The 22,202-nt window shown below is 41.4% G+C and overlaps 1 protein-coding gene across 2 annotated transcripts in view; it reads left to right on the top strand.

Moving 5' to 3' along the window:
• Positions 1-6,430: 6,430 nt before the first annotated feature.
• Positions 6,431-22,202, top strand: part of crls1 (cardiolipin synthase 1) — a 64,283-nt gene continuing 48,511 nt past the window's right edge. For both annotated transcript variants that reach the window (XM_072265538.1, XM_072265536.1), the window contains exons 1-2: positions 6,431-7,062; positions 14,223-14,360. In XM_072265538.1, the coding sequence (XP_072121639.1) occupies positions 6,640-7,062; positions 14,223-14,360 (561 nt within the window). In that variant the 5' untranslated portion in view covers positions 6,431-6,639. The remainder of the gene's footprint in view (positions 7,063-14,222; positions 14,361-22,202) is intronic.

The raw sequence follows: 22,202 nt of genomic DNA, 5'->3' as shown, positions 1-22,202 counted from the left end.
TACTAACTAAGAACCTATCAACCATAATCTTAAATACACTCAATGACTTGGCCTTCACAGCTGTCTATGGCAATGAATTCCACAGATTCATCACCCTCTGGCTAAAGAAATTACTCTTCATCTCTGGTTCTAAATGGATATCCTTCTATTCTGAGGCTGTGTCCTATGCTTTTAGATTCCTGTCTCTGGCACTCTGTGAAAGTCCTTGTTGCTTCCTTACATCTTAATCCATTGCAGCCCATACAAGCAGTTGCAGCCTGAAGCAGAACTTTCCAATCACTGGACTGGGCCAAACACTAAGGCCCTCAGTCTTTTCTTATCAGCATTTCCATATTACAACCAGTGTTGGAGTCACAGCTAACCCTGCCATTGCTCGAGAGTTGATCATTATTTTTGGTACCTTTGAGGTTAGTTTCAAGAGTACACTTAGTTTCAAAATCAGATTTATTATCACTGTCAAGAGACTGTGCATGAAAATCCCAAGAGATCAGAAGTTTCTGAGATACTCAAACTACCCTGTCTGGCATCTGACAGGGAAGTTCAGTTTTATGGCCCAGGTGTCGAGAGAGAACCAGGACAACAGTAAGCAGGGATGTTGATGTTGCTTTGAAGACTGAAATGAAAGGAAGGGAGTTAATTATCACCACAATGAAACACTTGAATGTGCATATTCACGAGCGTGATTGTTGAACCCATTCCACAGCCCACCTGCGACGTTGCAAACGCTGCAGCAGAGTCCGTGGTTGTGGCAGCACCAACAATCATTCCATAGTCAAAGTCACTTAGATCATGTTTCTTCTCAAATCTGATGTTTAGTCTACATAACAACTGAACCTTTTGACCTTGTCTACAAGCTTTCATGCATTGAGTTGCTGCCGCATAATTGGCTGCTTGGATACTTGCATTAGCGAGCAGATGTACAGTTGTCCCTAGTAAAGTGGCCACCTAGTGTATATTAACGATCTGGATGATAATGTGGTAAACTAGATCAGCAAGGAAGACACCAAGGGGGTGTAGTGGGCAGCAAGGAAGGGTATCACAACTTGCAGAGAGATCTGGACCAGCAGGAAAATGGCAGATAGAATTTAATGCACTCGAGTGTGAGGTGTGGCACTTTGGGAGGACAAACCAGGGTAGGACTTAAACAGTGAGCAGTAGGGCAGTGAGAAGTTCAGTAGAACAGAGATGTCTGGAAGTACAGATCCATAATTCCTTGAAAGCAGTGCCACAGGTGAATAGTGTCATAAAGAGAGCTCTTGGCATTGCCCTTCGTTAATCAAAGCATGCTTACAAGAGTTGGGATGTTATGTTGAAGTTGTATTGGTGAGGCCTAGTTTGGAGAATTGTGTGCAGGTCTTGTCACCCACCTACAGGAAGGGTATCAATAAGATTGAAAGAATCCAGTGAACATTTACAAGGATGTTGTCTGGACTTGAGGACCTGAGTTATAGAAAAAGGTTGAATAGGTTAGGACCATTCTCTAGAGTGTAGGAGATTTGACAGATGTATACAAATTACGAGGGGTGTACATAAGAAGGGTTTTAGGAGCGCTAGAAGGGAACACGAGAAGGTCTCGATGATTAGGATTAAGCAAAACATGAAACTTATTATCAGACTACGTACATGTCACCACATACAACGCTGAGATTCTTTTTCTGCAGGCATACTTAGAACAGTCGCTGTAAACAGGACCAATGGACAGCAAACCGTACAAATGTAGATATAAATAAACAGCAATGAATAAACAGCATGAAATAACAACATTAAAAAGTCCTCAAACAAGTATACTTATCCCCTTTTGTTCAAGAGCCTGATGGATGAGGGGTAGTAACTGTTCTTGAACCTGGTAGTGGGAGTCCTGAGGCACTCGTACCTTCTACCTGATGGCAACAGCAAGAAAAGAGCATGGCCTGGGTGGTGAGGATCTTTGATAATGGATGCTGCTTTCTTTCGTCAACTTTTCATGTAGATGTGCTCCATGGTTGGGAGGTTTAACCCGTGATGTACTGGGCCAAACCCATTACGTTTCTAGGAGTTTCTGTTCAAAGGCATTGGTGTTCCCATACCAGACTGTAATGCAGTCATTCAGCACACTTTCCACCACACATCTATAGAAATTTGCCAAGATTTTTGATGATGTGCCGAATCTTTGCAGACTCCTGAGGAAGGTGAGGCACTGCCAGACGTTCTTCACAATTATGTTTATATGATGGGTCCGGGACAGGTCCTCTGAGATGGTGACACCCAGGAATTTAATGTTACTGACCCTCTCCACTTCTGATCCTCTGATGATTACTGGCTCGTGGACCTTTGGTTTCCCTCTCTTGAAGACTAAAATCAATTCCTTGGCCTTATTGACATCAAGTGAGGGGTCATTATTTTACACCACTCAACTAAATTTTCAGTCTCCTTCCAGTATGCTGATTCATCACCACCTTTGATATAGCCCACAACAGAGGTGTCATCAACAAACTTGTATACTGTACAGAGTTGGAGCTGTATTTAGCCACAATCATAGGTTAAAGTGAGTAGAGCAAGGGGCTAAGTACACATCCCTGTGGTGCTCCTGTGATGATGGAGATTGTGGAGGAGACGCTTTTGCCAATCTGGACTGACTGGGGTCTACAAGTGAGGAAATCCAGACACCAATTGCACAAGGGGTACTGACACCCAGGTCTTGGAGTTTACTGATTAGTTTTGAGGGGATGATGGTGTAAAATGATGAGCTGTAATCGATCAAGAGCACCCTGATGTATGCACCTTTGCTGTTCAGCCCCAAGGCACTCAAGATCTAAGATTGTTTAATGTCATTTCCAATACACAAATGTAAAGGAAAACGAAACAATTGTTAGTCCTGATCTGATGCGGCACAAAAAGAATAAGATACAGAACTGAATAATAAAAAAACACAATAACTATAAATACTGTAAATAAGATAACACATACATAAATTGATTGTTTGTCTATAAAGTGACGCTGGACACAAGAGTGTCTGTACATAAGATGGCTGACAGGAAATGATAAAGTATTGGTGTTGGGGGTGTGGAGGGATGGGTTAGCGGGTGGAGGTGTTGATCAGCCTTACTGCTTGGGGAAAGGAACTGCTTTTGAGTCTGGTGGTCCCTGTGTGGATGCGACGTAGTCTCCTCCCTGATGGGAGTGGAAGAAACGATCCATGAGCAGGGTGGATGAGATCCTTCCTGATGTTACTAGCCCTTTTCCAGCACTTTTTTCCTACATATGTCCTTGATGGTTGGTAGGCTGGTGCAAGTGATGCATTGGGAAGTTTTTAGAACCTTGCTGTTTGCCACAGTGCAGTTTCCATACCATGCAGTCAGGCAGCATATCAGGATGCACATCTCTACCGCACATCTGTAGAATGACATGAGTATAGATTGCCTCCTCAGAAAGTAGAGGCATTGGTGAGCTTTCCTGATTGTGTAAGATGTATTCTGGGACTATGAGAGTTATGCCAGATACACACTACTAGGAGTTTGAAACGCTTGCTGTGTCATTATCGTAAAGAGGTTTCAATAGGCACATTTAATGTCAGAGAAATGTATACAATGTACATCTTGAAATTCTTTTTCTTCGCAAACATCCACAAAACAGAGGAGTGCCCCAAAGAATGAATGACAGTTAAGTGTTAGACCCCCAAAGCCCCCCCTCACTATGCCCTTCCATGCATAAGCAGCAGCAAAGCAATGACCCCCCTCCCCCACCAGCAAAAAAGCATCGGCACCCCTCACCGAGCACGCAAGCATGCAGCAAAGCATCAATAAAGACACAGACTTGCAGTACCCCAAAGACTACTCGTTCACGAATTCAACATAACACAGGCTCTCTCTCTCCCTTTTCCTAAGAGAAAAAGAGATACAGTATCCCTGTTTCACAGTGAGAGGAGAGGCATAACAAAGCAACTTGCTGATTTATGCTGTTAAGTGTTGTGAATTCTCCTGAAGCCATTAACAATTTCCTTTGTCTTATTGACTTTGATGAAAAGGTTATTTGCCTGGCACCAGTTCTGAGCTCTTCCATCTCCCCCCTGTAGGCTGTATCATCATTGTTGGTGATGAGGCCTATCATTGTTGTCATTGCTGAACTTGACAATGTGATTATTTGGGTGCTTGGCCATGCAGTCATGTGTACACAGAGTGTACAGCAGTGGGCTCAGCATATGGCCTTGGGGAGCACCTGTGTTGAGGATGATGGGGAAGGAGGAGTGGTTGTGCATCCTGACTATCTGAGGACTGTTGGTTTCGGACATCCAACACCCAGTTGCACAGTGAGGTACTTAGGCCAAGGGTTAGGAGTTACTGTAACTTATTTGCATGTTTTTTTTTAAACTCAAGTGTTTGCAGGACATTTTTTTAATGACTGTATACTGCCAGCAGGAATTCTTGCAATCAATAATATCAGCCAGTTGGACAGTTGTGTATTTAGACTGAGGAGTAGGAGTTTGCTCACCAAGGTCAGTGAAAGAATAGTATTGCATGCCGAACTGAAATCCAGAAACAGAGTTCTGACATAAGTGTCCTTGTTTTCTTGGTGTGTCAGGGCCAGTTGCATGACAGATGCTATGGCATCTGTTGTAGAGTGATTCTGTTGGTAAGCGCATTGGTGAGTGTCCAGTGTGGCAGGAATGGAGTTTTTGATATATCCCATTATCACCACTTCATGATGATTGGTGTTAGTGCCATCAGGTGGTGGTTGCTTCGTTGTGAAGGTGTGGAGTTCTTTAGTATAGAACGATGGTGGCTGATTAGAAGTATGGATGACTGAAGTGTTGAACAGGTGTGGTAAACCATATATATATGTTGTAACTGGGTTAACTGTCTGGACACGCCCCTTTGCTGACTGCCCCTGTGGCTCCTCCCACAGAATCCTGTATAAAGGTGTTTCGCCTTGCCCCTCCCCCTCAGTCCGGGGGCAGACACTCACCGTGGAGGTCGTATTGTACAGCGAACAAAAGCCTTTCAGCATTTTACCAAACCTCAGTCTTTTGGAGTTATTGAAGGTGCTTCAATAGGTCTCTGAAGACATCAGTGAGATGGTGTGCACATTTCTTCAGTACTCGGTGTGGGATTTTGTCTGGCCCAGCTGTCTTACGGGGGTTGACTCTCTGCAAGGTCCTTCTCACGTTTGCTGCTTTAACGGACAGTGGCTGCTCATCGGGGGGGGGGCAGTAGGATGGTTGGAGATTTCATGGCTGGCATTGTGTAGCATGTCCGAAGCATGTATGAAAGCTGTTTAGAGCATCAGGGATGGAGGTGTCACCGATGCAGTGAATGCTGTTTTTCCTTGCGTAGTCAGTAATCCCCTTAATGCTAGCCACATACACCAGAGTTTGTTATCAGACAGATGTTCCTGATTTTTTGGTGTGTTAAGTGTTCTTGATCCCTAAGATGGGGGTTATCCTGGCTGCTCTGAGAGCTGTTCTATCTCCAGACTTGAAGGCAGTATCCCAGGATTTTAGTAGGAAGCACACCTCTGCATTCAGCCAGTGCTTCTGGTTGGGCCGTGAAATAGCCAATGTCATCTATACACTTACAGATGTAGCCAGTGACAGTTGAGGCATATTCCTCGAGGTCTGTGTCATCGCTTTTTGTGGTGGCCTCCTTGAACATCTCCCTTTAGTCTGTTCAAATCAGTCGTATAGCACAGATATTGCCCCAGTAGGCTATACATTGGTTTTCCTTTTGACTGGTTTCTCCATTTTTAGTGGCATTCAGTATGCTGGGATACGTACTTGAAGAAGAGGATGATTAGAGTGACAGACCAGGGATAAAAGAGGTAATGTATGTGGCATCTGAGGAGATAGGAGAGAAACTTAATTAATACCTTGCTTCACTATTCACCAGTGAGAGGGGCCTTGATGAATGTGAGAGTGCAGAACAGACTAACATGCTGGAACGCATTGACATTAAGAAAAAGAACACATATCATAGAACAGTACATTACAAAAACAGGCCCTTCAGCCCACAATGCCATACCAATTAAATGAATAATCAAATGGACAATTAAACTAATCCATTATGTCTGCACAATGTCCATATCCTTTCATGTTCCTCACATTCATGTGCCAATCTAAATGTCTCTTAAAAGCCCCTAATGTATGGGGCTCTACCATCACCCCAGGCAGTGCATACCAAGCACCCACCACTCCCTGCGTAAAAAAAAACCTGTCTTTCAAGTACTATTCCGGGAATAATGGCAGGAAAATTCTTAACTAATTCATCACCTTATTGAATTGCTTCGATTATGGAAGTAGGAAGAAACCAATAGATGTCACAATGCAAAATGCTTTGTACTGTATCTTCGAATGGTTTCTGCAGTCAGTTGCCTCTGCAATGGCGGAACACGGCCCGGGGGTCGGGGCACGTTTTCTAATTCCGGCCTTACGTGCAACCCCACCTAGCGGCAACGGAAGGACATACAACTGCAAGTGGAGATATTTGATCTTGCCAAATACAACGCGTGGCGGCTGCGCCCTAAAGCAGGTGCTGTAATCGGGCTCAGGGTTCAGAGGGTCCCGGGACGAGGAAGGACGGGTATGGTCACCGCGGAGGGTCGACGAAGAAGGCGGGCCCAGGGTGGCGGAGTGTGGTACTCGCACTGACGGCCCTCGGGGCCTGGAGCATGTTCCTGCGGAGAAGCCGCTGGGCAATCGGCGGCGTGGGCAGGGTGCTAAGCGGACCGGTGAGAGCAGGCACCGGGGAGCTGCGGCCAGGCCTAAGCCTCAGCCTCCACGAACGGACCTCCTCGCTTCTGCACGGGTGGGACTGCCGGCCGCAGGGCTCGGCCGCGCTCCCCTTCCTGGCAGCCGGGCCTGGATCAGGACTCCGGTTCACGGTCACCTGGCCCCGTCCTGTGTCCGGCCGAAGGCCATGGTGCTGCGCCTTCCTCCGGAAGCAGGTGGGTCCCGAAGTCGGGCCCGCCCGCCGCTACGGAGCCGGGAAACCCGCTCCTAAGAGACAAGCCGCCGAGCCGTACTCGTACACTGGGCCCGGAGAGAAGGGAGAAGAGCGAGCGGCGGCGGCCGCCGCTGGGTCTCCAGAGCTGGTGAGTCCGGGCGCAGTATATTCGACCCATCTCGTCCATGCAGGCGTCTGTTCTCCACTCCAGATATACAGTACCTCTTGTTTCTTCCCCGTAAACTGTTCGTGTAACTTGCCCTTGCTTGCTGTGCGTGAGCAGCCTCCCCTTAAACATGATTCGCTTCAACCACTCAATGTTGCATTGTCTTTCACTTTCTCACCACTGGGACTGGGTAAAGAGATTTCTTCCAAGTTCCCTATTGGACTTGTTGCTGACTATCTAATAATGATGGACACAAGTTGTGTTCAGTGTTACGGCTGGAAATATTCAACCTGCATCCATTTCATCGAAGTTTTCCATCTTTTAAAAGATCACTCAGTTTCTTTACTCAAGGTTAAAGAGGACCTTTTGTTCGTTAGTTGCTGATAGGTATACCTGATTGTTCACTGTCATTCTTAAATCTTCTGTGGGCACCCTTTATTGCCTCAGTATACTGTTTTCAGAATATGGCGATCGAAGAGGTTGCAATTTGATCGCTCTGGAATAAAACTCTAGTACTAGGCTTTGCTATATGTAATAATATTTTTAGTAATTGTTATATTTGTACTTTTATGTTTTTCAAGCACCACAACCTTGCCTTCTCAGTAACGTGCTTTCTTACTTATTCTTACTGTACTACCTCATTTGTATTGAATCTCATAAGCCAGTTATTTACTCAATCACAACAATTTTTAATATCTTTGTTTTTTTTTGCTTGTAATCCTTTGTCATTGATTATTTCTCATAATGTGGTATAACCTGCAAATTTAGAAATTGCATCTTGGGTCCATAAGTCCACATGACATAGCAGAATTGAGCCATTTGGCCCATCGAGTCTGCTCTGCCATTCCATCATAGCTGATTTTTTATCTCTCTCAACCCCATTCTTCTGCCTTCTCCCTGTAGTCTTTGGTTCTCTAACTAAGTTACCAAATTTCCCTTGGGATTGATAAAGTATACCTATCTAATTATCTAATCAATCATTGCTTTTAAATGTACCCTATGACTGCCCCCACAGTAATCTGTGGGAATGAATTCCACAGATTCACTAGTCTCTGGTTAAAGATATTCATCTGCATCTTTGTTTTAAATGGATATCTCTATTCTGAGGCTATTCTCTCTGGTCCTATACTCCTACACAATAGGAAATATCCATACCATCCAGGCCTTTCAATATTTGATGGGCTTCAATAAGATTGGGTTAGTGAGTTTGCTGATGACACAAAGGTTGGGGGTGTTGTGGATAGTGTGGAGGGCTGTCAGAGGTTACAGCGGGACATTGATAGGATGCAAAACTGGGCTGAGAAGTGGCAGATGGAGTTCAACCCAGATAAGTGAAGTGGTTCATTTTGGTAGGTCAAATATGATGGCACAGTATAGTATTAACGGTAAGACTCTTGGCAGTGTGGAGGATCAGAGGGATCTTGGGGTCCGAGTCCATAGGTTGCTTAAAGCAGCTGCGCAGGTTGACTCTGTAGTTAAGAAGGCATACGATGCACTGACCTTTATCAATCGTGGAATTGAATTTAGGAACGGAGAGGTAATGTTGCAGCTATACAGGACCCTGGTCAGACCCCACTTGGAGTGCTGTGCTCAGTTCTGGTCACCTCACTACACGAAGGATGTGGAAACCATAGGAAGGGTGCAGAGGAGATTTACAAGGATGTTGCTTGAATTGGGGAGCATACCTTACGAAGACAGGTTGAGTGAACTGGGCTTTTTCTCCTTGGAGTGACGGAGGATGAAGGTGACCTGATAGAGGTGTATAAGATGATGAGAGGCATTGATCATGTGGATAGTCAGAGGCTTTTTCCCAGGCCTGAAATGGCTGCCACAAGAGGGGACAGGTTTAAGGTGCTTGGGAGTAGGTACAGAGGAGATGTCAGGGGTAAGTTTTTTACGCAGAGAGTGGTGAGTGTGTGGAATGGGCTGCTGGCAATGGTGGTGGAGGCGAATACAATAGGGTTTTTTAAGAGACTTTTGGATAGGTACATGGAGCTTAGAAAAATAGAGGGCTGTGGGTAAGCCTGGTAATTTCTAAGGTAGGGACATGTTTGGCACAACTTTGTGGGCCGAAGGGCCTGTATTGTGCTGTAGGTTTTCTCTGTTTCTATGTAAGATTCCCTCTCATTCTTCTAAATTCCAGCAAGTACAGGCCCAGAGCCATCAAATGCTTCTCGTACATTAACCCTGTCCTTCTCTTGAATTTCCTCAGGACCTTCTCCAATGTCAACACATTGTTTCTCAGGTGAGGGGTCCAGAGCTGCTTAAAATATTCCCAAGTATGATCTGAACAATTCCTGATAAAGCCTCAGCATTACATCTTGCTTTTGTATTCTAGTCCTCTCGAGATGAATTCTAACATCGCATTTGCTCCTCTTACCACCGACTCAACCTGCAAGTTAATCGTTAAAGAATCTCTGATTTTTGAATTTTCTCTCAGTATATAAAATAGTTTATGCCTTTATGCCTTCTACCAAAGTTCATGACCACACTATGTTCTGCTGCTACTTTGTTCATTCTCCTAATCTGTCTGTCCTTTTGCCAACTCCCTGCTTCCTCAACACTACCTGTCCCTCCACCTATCTTCGTATCATCCGCAAATGTGGCCACAAAGCCATCCATTCCATCATCCAAATCATTGACATATAACGTGAAAAGCGGACCCTACACCAAACCCTGTAGAACACCACTAGTCACTGGCAGTCAACTAGAAAAAGCTCCTTTTATTTCCACTCTTTGCCCCCTGCCAGACAGCCAATCTTGTATCCATGCTGTAAGTATCTTTCAGTAATACTGTGGGCTCTTGTTAAGCAGTCTCATGTACAGCATCTTGTCAAAGGACTTCTGAAAATGCAAGTGAATGAAATCCACTGACTTTCTTTTGTCTATTCTGCCTCTTATTTCCTCAAAGTTTGCCAGGCAAGATTCCCCCTTCAGGAAACCATGAAACTTTGGCCTACTTTAACATGCGCCTTCAAGTACCCCAGAATCTCATCCTTAATAATGGACTCCCAACATCTTCCCAGCCATTGTAGTTAGGCTAACTGGCCTATAATTTCCTTTACTCTCCCTCTCTCCCTCATTGAGTGGAGTGACATTTGCAATTTTCCAGTCCTGTGGAACCATTCCAGAATCTAGTGATTCTTGAAATGTCATTAATGCCTCCACAATCACTTCAGCCACTTTAAAGTCACTTGATCCAGGTTACTTATCTACCTTCAGACCTTTCAGCTTCCCAAGCATGTTCTTAGTAATTGCAACGACACTCACTTCTGCTCCCTGACACACTCAAGCTTCTGGTGTACTGCCATTGTAAAGACTGATACCGAATGTTTATTAAGTTTGACTGGCATTTTTGTCCCCCACTACTACCTCTACAGCATCATTTTCCAGTGGTCTGATATCCACTCTTGCTCTCTTTGACTCTATGTAGCTAAAAAAAGTTTTGGTATCCATCTTTTATATTATTGGCTAGCTTCCCGTCATTTTATCTTTTCTCGTTATGGCTTTTTTAGTTTCCTTTTGTGGTTTTCAAAAGTTTCCCCAATCCTCTTTAACTTCCCACTATTTTTTGCTATATTATATGCCCTTTCTTTTGCTTTTATGCTACCTTTGACTGCCCTTGTCAGCTATTGTTGTGTCATCCTTCCTTCAGAATACCTCTTCTTTAGGATGAATCTATCCTACACCTTCTGAATTGCTCCAAGAAACTCCAGCCATTGCTGTTCTCCTGTCTGCCTTGCTGGTGTTCCCTTGCAATCAACTTTGGCCTGTTTCTGATTCATGCTTCTGTAATTCCCTTTACTCCATTGAATTACTGAAACATTTGACTTTGCTTCTCCCTCTCAAACTGCATGGTGAAATGTATCATACAATAAACACTGCCTCCGAAGGCTTCCTTTACCTGAAGCTCCCTAATCATTACATAATGTCCAATCCAGATTTGCCTTTCCCCTAGTGGACTCAACCACAACTTGGTCTAAAAAGGCATCTTGTCAGCATTCTACAAATTCCCTCTTGGGATCCAGCACCAACTTGATTTTCCCAATCTACCTGCATATTGAAATCCCCCATGACTATTGTAAATATGCCCTTTTCACATGTCTTCTATCTCCTGTTATAATTTGTATCCCAAATCCTGGCTACTGTTTAGAGGCCTGTATATAACTCCCATCAAGGTCTTTTTACCCTTGCAGTTTCTTAACTCTACCCACAAGGATTCTACATCTTCTGATCCTATGCCACCTCTTTGTAAGGACTTGATCTCATTGCTTACCAACAGAAGTACCCCACCTTTTCTGCCTATCTTCGATACGATGTGTTTCCTTGGATGTTAAGCTCCTGTCTTTCAGCCAGGACTCAGTGATGCCTGTGTCTTATCTGCACTACAAGATCATCTATCTTATTTCACATACTGTGTGCATTCAAATATAACACATTCAGTCCTGTATTCATCACCCCTTTTAAATGTTGCCTCCATGTTATAGTTCAACACATTCCACTGACTGCAATTTTGCCTTATCGTCTGGCTGTCCTTCCTCACGTTTTTGCGACGCACTGGATCTTCTTGTATACTGACTGCCTCATCTTCAGCCTGATCACTCTGGTTCCCATCCTTCTGAAATTTTGTTTAAATCTTAGTTACTCCATTGATTCCTTTGTGGAATGCCAATACCTACCTTTCTCTGTTGTGAGTGGCTACTCTTTACTCCCCTCTCTGCTTGCTGTCCTAAAGTCAGCCAGCAGTCCATTCCAAGTTTTATCAGATTATTTTAAATACCCTCTTATCTGTTTTAAATGTATTTATCTTGTTTGTCACCTCATCATCCAGTGTTACATCACCCTTACTTTTTATCACCCTGCTGAATATTGAAGCAAAATAATTGCTGCTTATTTCTGTCAGCTGCCTGTTCCTCCTTCCTGGCTTTATTTCCACTTGTTGTCCATGCTGATCGTGGCTACACACCCGCCCGTGCGCCAAATCATTTCAACATGGTGACTGTAGTAAGTCACAATGGTAAAGTTAACTGCATCAATTTCAGGCCTGAATTTTGTGCAGTCACTTACACCAAGCGGTTGCTTGGCAGCGCTGTATCCAACTTCACAGCTGTGATATTACTTGGAAATGTCTCATCAGTGTGCATACTGCTTTTGAACATAAGAGATTATGTATATTATCAAAGAATGTGTACTTTAGACAACCTTAGGACTTGTCTCCTTACAGGCAGCCACAAAACAAAGAAACCCAAAAGGACCCATTAAAACAAAAGACAGTCAAACACCCATTGTGCCGAGGGAGGGAAAAATAAATTGTGCAAGCAATAAGAGTAAGCAAATAGCATTCAGAGCTGAAGTTCATGAAAGTTGAGTTGGTTGCAGGCCACAGCCTTAGTTCATTGTAGAGGTGAATAAACCTAGTTGAGCAGTGAGCTAACCGGCGCATCCATCGCTTCCAGCCCCAACACGCTGAGCTTTTCAATCTGGCCTGGCACTTAAATTGTCTAAACTTTGGGTTGTTCTTTCTCAGGCAGTAGTGTCATTTGAATATCTGACTAGCTTTGGGAAAGGAAACCAAAATGCTTATGTCTACCAGTGTATGCGACATAAATAATGATCATTTTTGATTTTTTTAAGTTAATTGAAAATTAATATCATTCTGTTAATCTTTGAAGTAAAATTAAAATTCTTCAGAATGGATTATATTGTTCTGAAAGCAACTGAATTATTTAGTCTGTTCAGTAACATTTATTCATTAAGAAGAGTTGTTAGCAAGGCTGGTATTTTTTGCCTATTGTTGCTTGTAAAATGAGTGGCTTGCTGGCAATTTCACATATCATTTGAGAACCCTGGAATCTACTCTGCCTTTCAATAAGACCATAGGTTGATCTGACTTAGCTTTAACTTCACATGAACTTTGACTCCCTGTAGACCAAAAACCTGTCTCTCTCAGCCTCAGATATAATTAACTCTTCAGTTTCCACAGCTCTCTGAAGTATCAACTTCCAAAATTTCTGCACCCCCAGAAATCCTTGTAGAAGGAAATAGATGATTGACATTTTGGGTCAAGTTCCTAGTTTGGGTGAAGATCTCAACCCAAAACATCACATTATTTCCTTCACGGATACAAACACAGAGACTCTGCAGATACTGGAAACTTTGAACAACATGCAGAAAGTGCTGGATGAATTCAGCAAATCAGGCAGCATCTATTCAGGAGAATAAACGGTTAATATTTCATGACGAGTCCCTTCAAGTGGATTAAACCAGAGTTGGTCCCCTGATTTGATTGTATCAGTGAAGTGTGAGATGTAGGGTTGAAAACCCAAGTTGGTGCGAACTTTCATTGATTCTCTTATGCTTATGTATCTCTGTTTCGTGTCTGCCTGTAAGGAGACGAGTCTCAAGGTTATAGAATGTGTATGTACATCGATAATAAATGTGCTTTGAACTTGGATCAAGTGCTTTCCCAGCGTATGTGATGTATAAACTCTTCTCGAGCTTCTAGCTGGGTACAGGTATCAAATTTAACCGGCATTTCGATGGCAAACTCTGTCTTCCTTGATGAAGAAGACAGAATTTGTCATTGGAAGGTCACTTAAAATCTTCACCTGTGCCCAGCTGGAAGCCCAAGAAGAGTTTATTCGTACTTTGAACTTACTCTGTTAAGGGTTTATTGAGTATGCTCACAAGAAAATGATCTGAGTATGGTAATGTGCATGTACTTCGATACCTCAATGGTCAGGGATTTGCAGGGCCATTAATGCCATGGGCAGGTGGTTAGTTACCTGGTATAACAACTTGTGTGAATGTTACGAGCCACTTAGCTATGCTACTTGACTTTGATCTCAGTCCAGTTCTGTGCGGGCATTGTGTAGTTTTATTTTCTATTGAGTTGCACTTGGAATTGAACATTACAATAAAATATGAAATAGAAAACATAGCCTATTCTGAATGTTACATGGAAAAACTGCTAAGTACTTGGAATACTGCTTTCTATATTGAAGAAAACAAAGGATTAATGTGACTTTCTCAGTATTCTGGGAATGTTTAAGCTAGCTGTTGCATCAGATACCTGGCTCTTTTGATTAGCTGGAATGTGTACATATGTGTGAAATTACTAAATTTCTTTAATTTATTTGTAGTATGAAAATCCATGGACAATTCCAAACTTACTATGTATGGCGAGGATTGGCTTATCACCCTATTTGGGCTACCTAATTGTAGAAGAAGAATTCAATTTGGCCCTTGGTCTTTTTACATTGGCGGGCATTACTGATCTGGTGAGTAACTAGTTTTTTGATTAAATGGACACCTTTTGTTATGCTTTTATGATAAAAGACCAGATGGTAATTGAATTTACAGTGTCTATTTTAGTAACCATCTTGGATTTTAATTCCTAAATATAACTTTAGGATTCAGTAATTTGATTTTTGTTCTTAAGCCTGTTCAGAAAATTCTTTCATTGGGCACAGAGGGACCTGGAAGGTATGAGTACACAGTTCACTGAAAGCAGCCATGCAGGTAGATGAGGTGAAGTAGGGACATTTAGCATGTTGGTCTTCAATTGCAGGCAAGAGTCGTTGGTGAGGCTGAACCTGAAATATTGTGTACTGTTTTGTTCATCCTGTTTCAGGAAAGATATTGTCAAGCTGAGGATGTTGCAGAAGAGATTTATGAAGATGTTACTTGGATTAGAGCAGGGGTTCCCAATCTGGGGTCCACAGACCCCTTGTTTAGTGGTATTGGTACATGGCATTAAAAGGTTGGGAACCCCCTAGACTGGAGAGTCTGAGTTGTAGGAAGAGGTTGGTCATTCTGCACCTTTATCTGTTGAAGCATAGGTGAATGAGGGGTGTGGATGAGCTGGGAATCATAGTCTTTTCTGCAGGATTGGGACTTCAGAACCAGAGGGCACAAGTACAAGGGGTGAGAGATTAAGAGTGTTCTTTACGCAGAGTGTAGTAGGTACCTGGAATGAGTTGCTATATAGAGTGACAAGGTGGGCACAAGTACAACATTTAATTGGATAGGTACATGGGGGAGGGGGCTTGGAGGGTAATGGGCTAAACGCAGGCAACCAGGACTAGCAGGGAGGATGCTTTGGTCAGCACGGACCAGTTGGGCTGAAGGGCCTGTTTCCATGCTGTATTGCTCTGACTGAAAATACCTTGCACAGTTTAATTTGATATATTGTTTGTTGGTTGTTTTAGGTTCAGCCAAATTGTTTTGATCCAGCTTTTTAGGCTGCCCTGATTACTTTTTTATTAAGGACAATCCAAATTTAAAAGAACAAGGCTGTCTAGATGTCTCAGATTCTTACTTCATTCTACTTCCCCCACCCACTGGCCTGCCTGCCTCCTTGCCTGGTTTCACCTACATCTGCCAGCTGGTGCTCCTTTCCTTCCCCCTATCTTATTCTGGCTTCTGCCATCTTCCTTTCCAGTGCTGATGAAGGATCTTGGCCCAAAATGTCCCCTCCATAGATGTTTCCTAACTTGCTGAGTTCCTACAGCATTTTGTGCGTAGTGCTTCAAGGAGCAAGCCCTGTTTATCAGTATGCATGCATATAGAATATTCTAGTCTGCCATATATTTTACTATAAGCCTCTCACGTTTAAACTTTTAGAAAAGCATTTTCTAATTGCCAAGTTTTTACAATTTTGATTAAGTCACAAGCAGCTTCTGTATTTCCATATTTAAAATGGAAGTTACTAATTATTTGTGAGTATAAAACATTTTTATTCAAATATTCTCATTGTGGCTTATGCTGTAGAGCTCAGTTTTGGACATAGAAACTTCATGGGAAGTATTCAACTTCATTCTGTTTATTCTATTTATATATTTGGAGCAAACTAGCAAACTGCACTACCACTCAGCACTCAAATGTTGTCAGTATTTCTTCAAGGTAGTTCTGACCCAAAAGTAAATAATTACCTTGTACCTCTTGTTATCAAGGATTGAAAGGTTTAAGTTTAGAAAACTTTAAATATTTAGGAATGTCTATTAGATTCACAGCTGCTTTGGTGTCGAATACCTGGTCCAGTGCTGTATCAGTTCGAGATTAATTTTGTGCAGTGAGCACAAAATAAGTAACCACCTCAAATTTGTGTTAATTTCTGAACACAATATACACAATGAACAAAAATATAATTTCTGTAAGCTAAGGTGGATTTAATGGTAGGATTTGCAGTTCTATGCAAGCAAGTGCTGGTCTTACTATGTCCTAGAAAGACAGTTATTTTGTCAATGATGTACTGTTGTCAGTACATCATCTTGGTAGTATAAGTACCATAACATTAACGACAGGTAAGGCAGGCAGTCTTTTATGTGAATTGATTTTGGGAAATGATAAAATCATTATATTTTAGCATGCTATTTGATATGTTTGTTCCTGAAAGGAAGGATGGTATAATGATTGTGGCTGACTGATTATTTTGCCCAGTTTGCTGTATACCATCTTGATAAGTATTTGTTGATTTCTTTTCACACCAATAAATGCAGTTACAGACAATGAAGATGTTGCCATAACCTCAAGTATCCCAGAGTTTAACTGCCAACAAAATTAGTTCTAGGCATCAAAGTATTTGTCTTATCTTTATAGGTAATATGCCATTTTATGTTAGCTAACCTAAATGAGCAATGATCACTCATTGTACATTATACTTAATTTTAAAAAATAAAGATTTCTTTCTGCAATTTTTGTCTTTTCCTTAGTTTGGTATTTAATTGCATGTTTTGATATTGTGCAAACTATTACAAGGGAGAAGGTGCTCAAACAGCTGAAAGACTGAAGGGTACATAAGTCACCCGGATCAGATGAACTGCATCTTGGGGGTCTGAAAGAGGTAGCGATAGAGATTGTGGAGGCATTCGAAATGAGCTTTCAAAAATCATTGGACTCTGGCATGGTGCCGGTGGTCTGGAAAATTGCAGGTGTTACTCCACCCTTTAAGAAAGGAGTAAGGCAGCAGAAAAGAAATTATAGACCACCTAGCCTGACCTCTGGTTGGGAAGATGTTGGAATCAATTGTTAAGGATGAGGTGATGGAGTACTTGGTGACATAGGACAAGATAGGATAAAGTCAGCATGGTTTCCTGGAAAATCTCCTGCCTGACAAACCTGTTGGAATTCTCTGGAGAGATTACACATAGGATAAATAAAGGGGATGCAGTGGATGTTGTATATTTGGAGTTTCAGAAGGCCTTTGACAAGGTGCCATATATGAAGCTGCTTCTGAAGTTACTGGCATGGTTAGAGCATTGGCTGATTGGTAGAAGGCAGTAAGTGGGAGTAAAAAGATCCTTTTTGGTTGGCTGTCAGTGATTAGTGGTGTTCCACAGGGGCCAGTGTTGGGTCTGCTTTTTATGCTGTATATCACTGATTTAGATAATGGAATAAATGGCTTGTAGCCATGTTTGCAGGTGATACGAAGATTGGTGGAGGGGCAGGTATTGTTGCGGAAACAGGGAGGTTGCAGAAGGACTTAAACAGATTAGGAAAATGGGCAAGAAAGTGCCAAATGAGATAATGTTGGAAAATACATGGTCATGAACTTTGGTAGAAGAAATAAATGGGCAGACTATTTCATAAATGGGGAGAAAATCCAAAAATCTGAGATGCAAAGGGACTTGGGAGTCCTTCTGCAGAATACCCTAAAGATTAACTTGCAGGTAGAGTTGGTGGTATGGACGACAAATGCATTGTTAGCATTCATTTCAAGAGATCTAGTATACAAGAGGTTGGATGTGATGCTGAGGCTTTATTACTCACTGGTGAGGCCTCACCTTGAGTATCGTGAACAGCTTTGGGCTCCTCATCTAAGAGAAGTTGCGCTGGCATTGGAGAGGGTTCAGAGGAGGTTCACAAGGATGATTCCGGGAATGAAAGGGTTATCATATAAGGAATGTTTGATAGCTCTGGGTCTGTACTTGCTGGAATTTAGAAGGATGATGGGGGCGGGGGATCTCACTGAAACCTTTCAAATGTTGAAAGGCCTAGACAGAGTAGATATGGAAAGGATGTTTCCCATGGTGGGGTGTCTAGGACAAGAGGGCACAGCCTCAGGATAGAGGGGCAACCATTTAAAATAGACATGGAGAACTTTCTTTAGCCAGAGGGTGGTGAATTTGTGGAATTTATTACCATAGGCAACTGTGGAGGCCAGGTATTTGGGTGTACTTAAGGTAGAGCTTGATAGGTACTTGATTGGATACAGCATCAAAGGTTACGGGGAGAAGACTGTGGAGCAGGGCTGAGGAGGGAAAAAAGGATCAGCCATGATTGAATGGTGGAGCAGACTCAATGGGCCGAATGCCCTAATCCTGTGTCTTGTGGTTTATGGTCAAATGCTAAAGCTGCCTTTAGCACAGGCAGTCCCCAAGATCCAATTTGGGTTCTGTTCATGAAAACCTTCTGAGCTGACTTCTCCATTCGTCAAAAAGATCTGTTTTCTGTTGCTACCTATATTGTATTGCTTTGTGTATACTTGCCATAATTCTTCCAGAACATTGAATAGTCTCCCTAACATTACTCTGAATTAAACTGGTAGAATATATATTGTGGTACTAACTTGAAAATGCTTTTAAAAATATGGCATAATTTGTGTAAAGTCAAATTTTTGTAAGTTGGGTGATTTGTATCCTGCTCCTGATCGATTAATCAACCATCAAATAACCTATACTGTAATGTACATTTTAATTCTTGTAACTTAGCTCTTTTTTAAAATACATACAATCAATTTAGTTGATTCATTAATTTTTCAGAACCTTTGTACCTAAGGTTTTAGTTTTTGCTGCAACTGATCACACTATTATAATGTTTGTTGCATTTCCTAATGGGATTTTAGTTTGGTGTGTTGAACATGCTTAAAGGAAACAAATCAGAGTTGAGAAGATGATTAAAACATTCTGTATTGATCAGCCTCTCACATTTGTAGTTGAGTTTCAAAGATGCCCTTTTTCACATCATTGCAGCTTTTTATGTTATAGTATAGGTTGAAAATGATCTCTGAGCAAGCAGATGTGACTTGTTAGACTTCTATATTTGCCACACGAGGTTGAAAATACTAATCTTGCACAAAAAATGTTGTTAGGTCTTCATTTCATAAAGTAATCCAAATATGTCTCTTTGATTGTGGTTGATGACGCTCTGAAATGTTGCAAAGCATCTCTCAAATTACTGGTTCATTATGCAGTGAGAATGAAGCACAGTGTTTTGAAGGTAATAGTTTTTTTATCTGGTCTAAAGGAAATGGCATATTCAAGCTTAGAATATGTATGCTTTGTTCTGTTTTTATTTATGATTTGTAGAAATGAAGAACTTGCAACATCAGATTTCTCAGCTGTCAAAGTATGTTTCAAATCATCCGGTTCCAACTTTTGTCTCTGACATTTGGCTTTGTGCATTGGACAGATTTTAAATCCAATTAAAACTTCCATTTGTTAATGGCTATACAGAAAATTGAAATATACGCAGTGGATTCTAATCAATTGGGACACATCAGGACCAGTACGTTTTAGCCTAATTAATTGATTGCCCCAATTAGCTGTAGTTTAATGAAAATTGTTAAAAAGGTATATTTTAAAAAAAGTAGTTTAACTGAGTACCAAATTACTTATTTAAATAAAATACAGAAATTAGAATACTATTACAGTACTATAAAACTATTATTTGCTTTTATTTTATTTGTTGAGATACAGCATGGAGTAAGGCCCTTCTGGCCCTTCAAACCACACCGCCCAGCAACCCTTGATACAACCCTTGCCTAATCATGGAACAATTTACAATGATTAGTTAACCATCCAACCTGTATGTCTTTGGACTGTGAGAGGAAACCGGAGCACCCGGAGGAAACCCACACAGTCATGGGGAGAATGTACAAACTCCTTACAGGTGGCCTTATTAATGGAGGAATTCATCAAATGTACACTGCTGTTCTTTTGATTGACTATAAATGAATAAAATCAGTGCAGACACCAACTGCAGATAATGGACTGCCTTCATACGATGCCTTCACTGTTGCATTCTTCAAATCTTCATTTTCATTGCAACATTCCAAGGTGATTGTCGATACCTTGAAATTCTTGTATTTCCTAGCTTGTTGAAATAATGAAATCATTTAATTTTCCCTCCCGGCTGTTTCTGGCATCTCCAAGCCTGAATTCTTGACACCGCAGTTCAGAATTGTCTTGCAACTTAATTTCTCACCACCTATCAGTGACAAGAATCACTGATTTTTAAACATAAACACATGCAAATGATGCTATTGGAAAAACTATTTGCTCAAAGCACGGTGTAGTGTCTAATACACAAGTGGATAAGAATGATGCTAGTTAGAAACTGTTTGGCATTAGTCTGCTGTCCCAATTAAGCGGTATAGTGTCCCAAAGAAACAAAGAGAATACAGACAACTTTCTCGATTAGTTTTTATTCTTTAAGAGCTGTCCCAAATAAACAGCTGCCCTGATTAACCGGTGGCCCAATTAACTGGAGTAATGGCAGTCAATGCAAAGGATCATCCCCATGTTAATTCGTTTGAGTGTTCTGTAGGAATATTAAATCAAGATGACAAAATTAACCTTGTCCCTGATTATTAAGTAAATACATCTTAAATGCCAGTTTATACTTATAAACTCTTAACAACCAGTTCTTTTTGTTTTCCTATACTAATTAGAAAATATATACCTTTTATACAAATTTTATTACAAAATGGGCATATGTGTTTTACAATGCCTCATGCTGTCACAACTATTATTTTGCTAGGATCTGTTGCAAAACATCAGATACCCATATATTTAAAATTTTTAAGAATATCTACTGTACACACATTTTAAATTTGTGCAGTAACATAGTAAGAGTAAGGTATTTAGGAGGCTTTACTAAAATTATGTAAATGTTCATAACATATCTGAAAAGGAACGAGATAGGACACCTGCTCAATGCTACCCTCTCGCTCAAAGTCAGCAAAGCTAAAGAGCTGATTGTTGACTGTAGGAAGGGGTATGAGGGGTGAACATGGGCCAGTCTGCAGCTTTAAATTCCAGGGCGTTAACATGGAATGATATGTCCTGGGCTCAAGAAGTAGATGCAATCATAACGATCTTCTAAGTGTATACTGTTGAAAGTGTCTTGACTTGTTGCATTATAGTTTTGTATGCAATTGAAATGCACAGAAACATGAGCTGCAGAGAGTAGTGGTTTTTGCCCAATACATCATAGTCACATCCTTTCTGCTACATTGGTAGTATCTACAGGAAGTGTTGCCTTAAGAAGGCAATATCCGTCATCGAAGATTCTCGCCATCTTTTCACCATCAGCAGAAGCCTTGAGTCTCACATCACCAAGTTCAAGATTAGCTACATCCCTCTAACAAATCAGTTCTTGAATCAAATGGGGATAAAACAGAATCACTACAGATTAACAACACTGTGACTACTTGAATCACTATGCACTAAATTGGATTTTTTTCTAGTTTTGTTCTCTTGTAAACATTGTGAATTTTTGTTTAAGTCATGTTTATCTTGTTATCTCTACTTGTATGATGCTGTGTGCCTGTAATGCTGCTGCAAGTAGGTTGTTCATTACACCAGTGCATACATGTACTTGTGCATATGACAATAAACTTTGATTTTGAAAATTGTCGTTTTTTTGTAATGGAGTTGGTAATTATGAGTTGGAATGAAAGGGCTTTGTTACAATAAGAGGAATATTTTAATGCACAGTTTCCAGTCTCATGTGAGGAAGTTGTATGCTAGTTCATTAATCAGCAAGTTCAAAGTAAATTTATTACTAAAGTACATACATGTTACCTTGTACTATCCTGAGATTTATTTTCTTTGGGCATTCACAGTCAATACAATGACGCACAGTAGAATCAACACACACGACAAAAACAATCAGTATGCAAAAAAGAAAACAAAATAATAAATAAGTGTTAAATATTGAGGGCATGAGTTGTAGTCTTGAAAGTGAGTCCATAGGTTGTGAAACAGTTTAGTATTATGGTGAGTGAAGTTTTCCACTCTGGTTTAGGAGCCTAATGGTTGAATGCTAATAACTGTTCCTGAACCTAGTCTAGTGGGACCCAAGTCTTTTGTACCTCTTTTTTGATGCTAGCAGCGAGA

This window comes from Mobula birostris, chromosome 8 (assembly GCF_030028105.1).
Source record: "Mobula birostris isolate sMobBir1 chromosome 8, sMobBir1.hap1, whole genome shotgun sequence".
NCBI classification, from domain to species: Eukaryota; Metazoa; Chordata; class Chondrichthyes; order Myliobatiformes; family Myliobatidae; genus Mobula; species Mobula birostris.
This window is presented reverse-complemented; position numbering and strand designations above follow the sequence as displayed.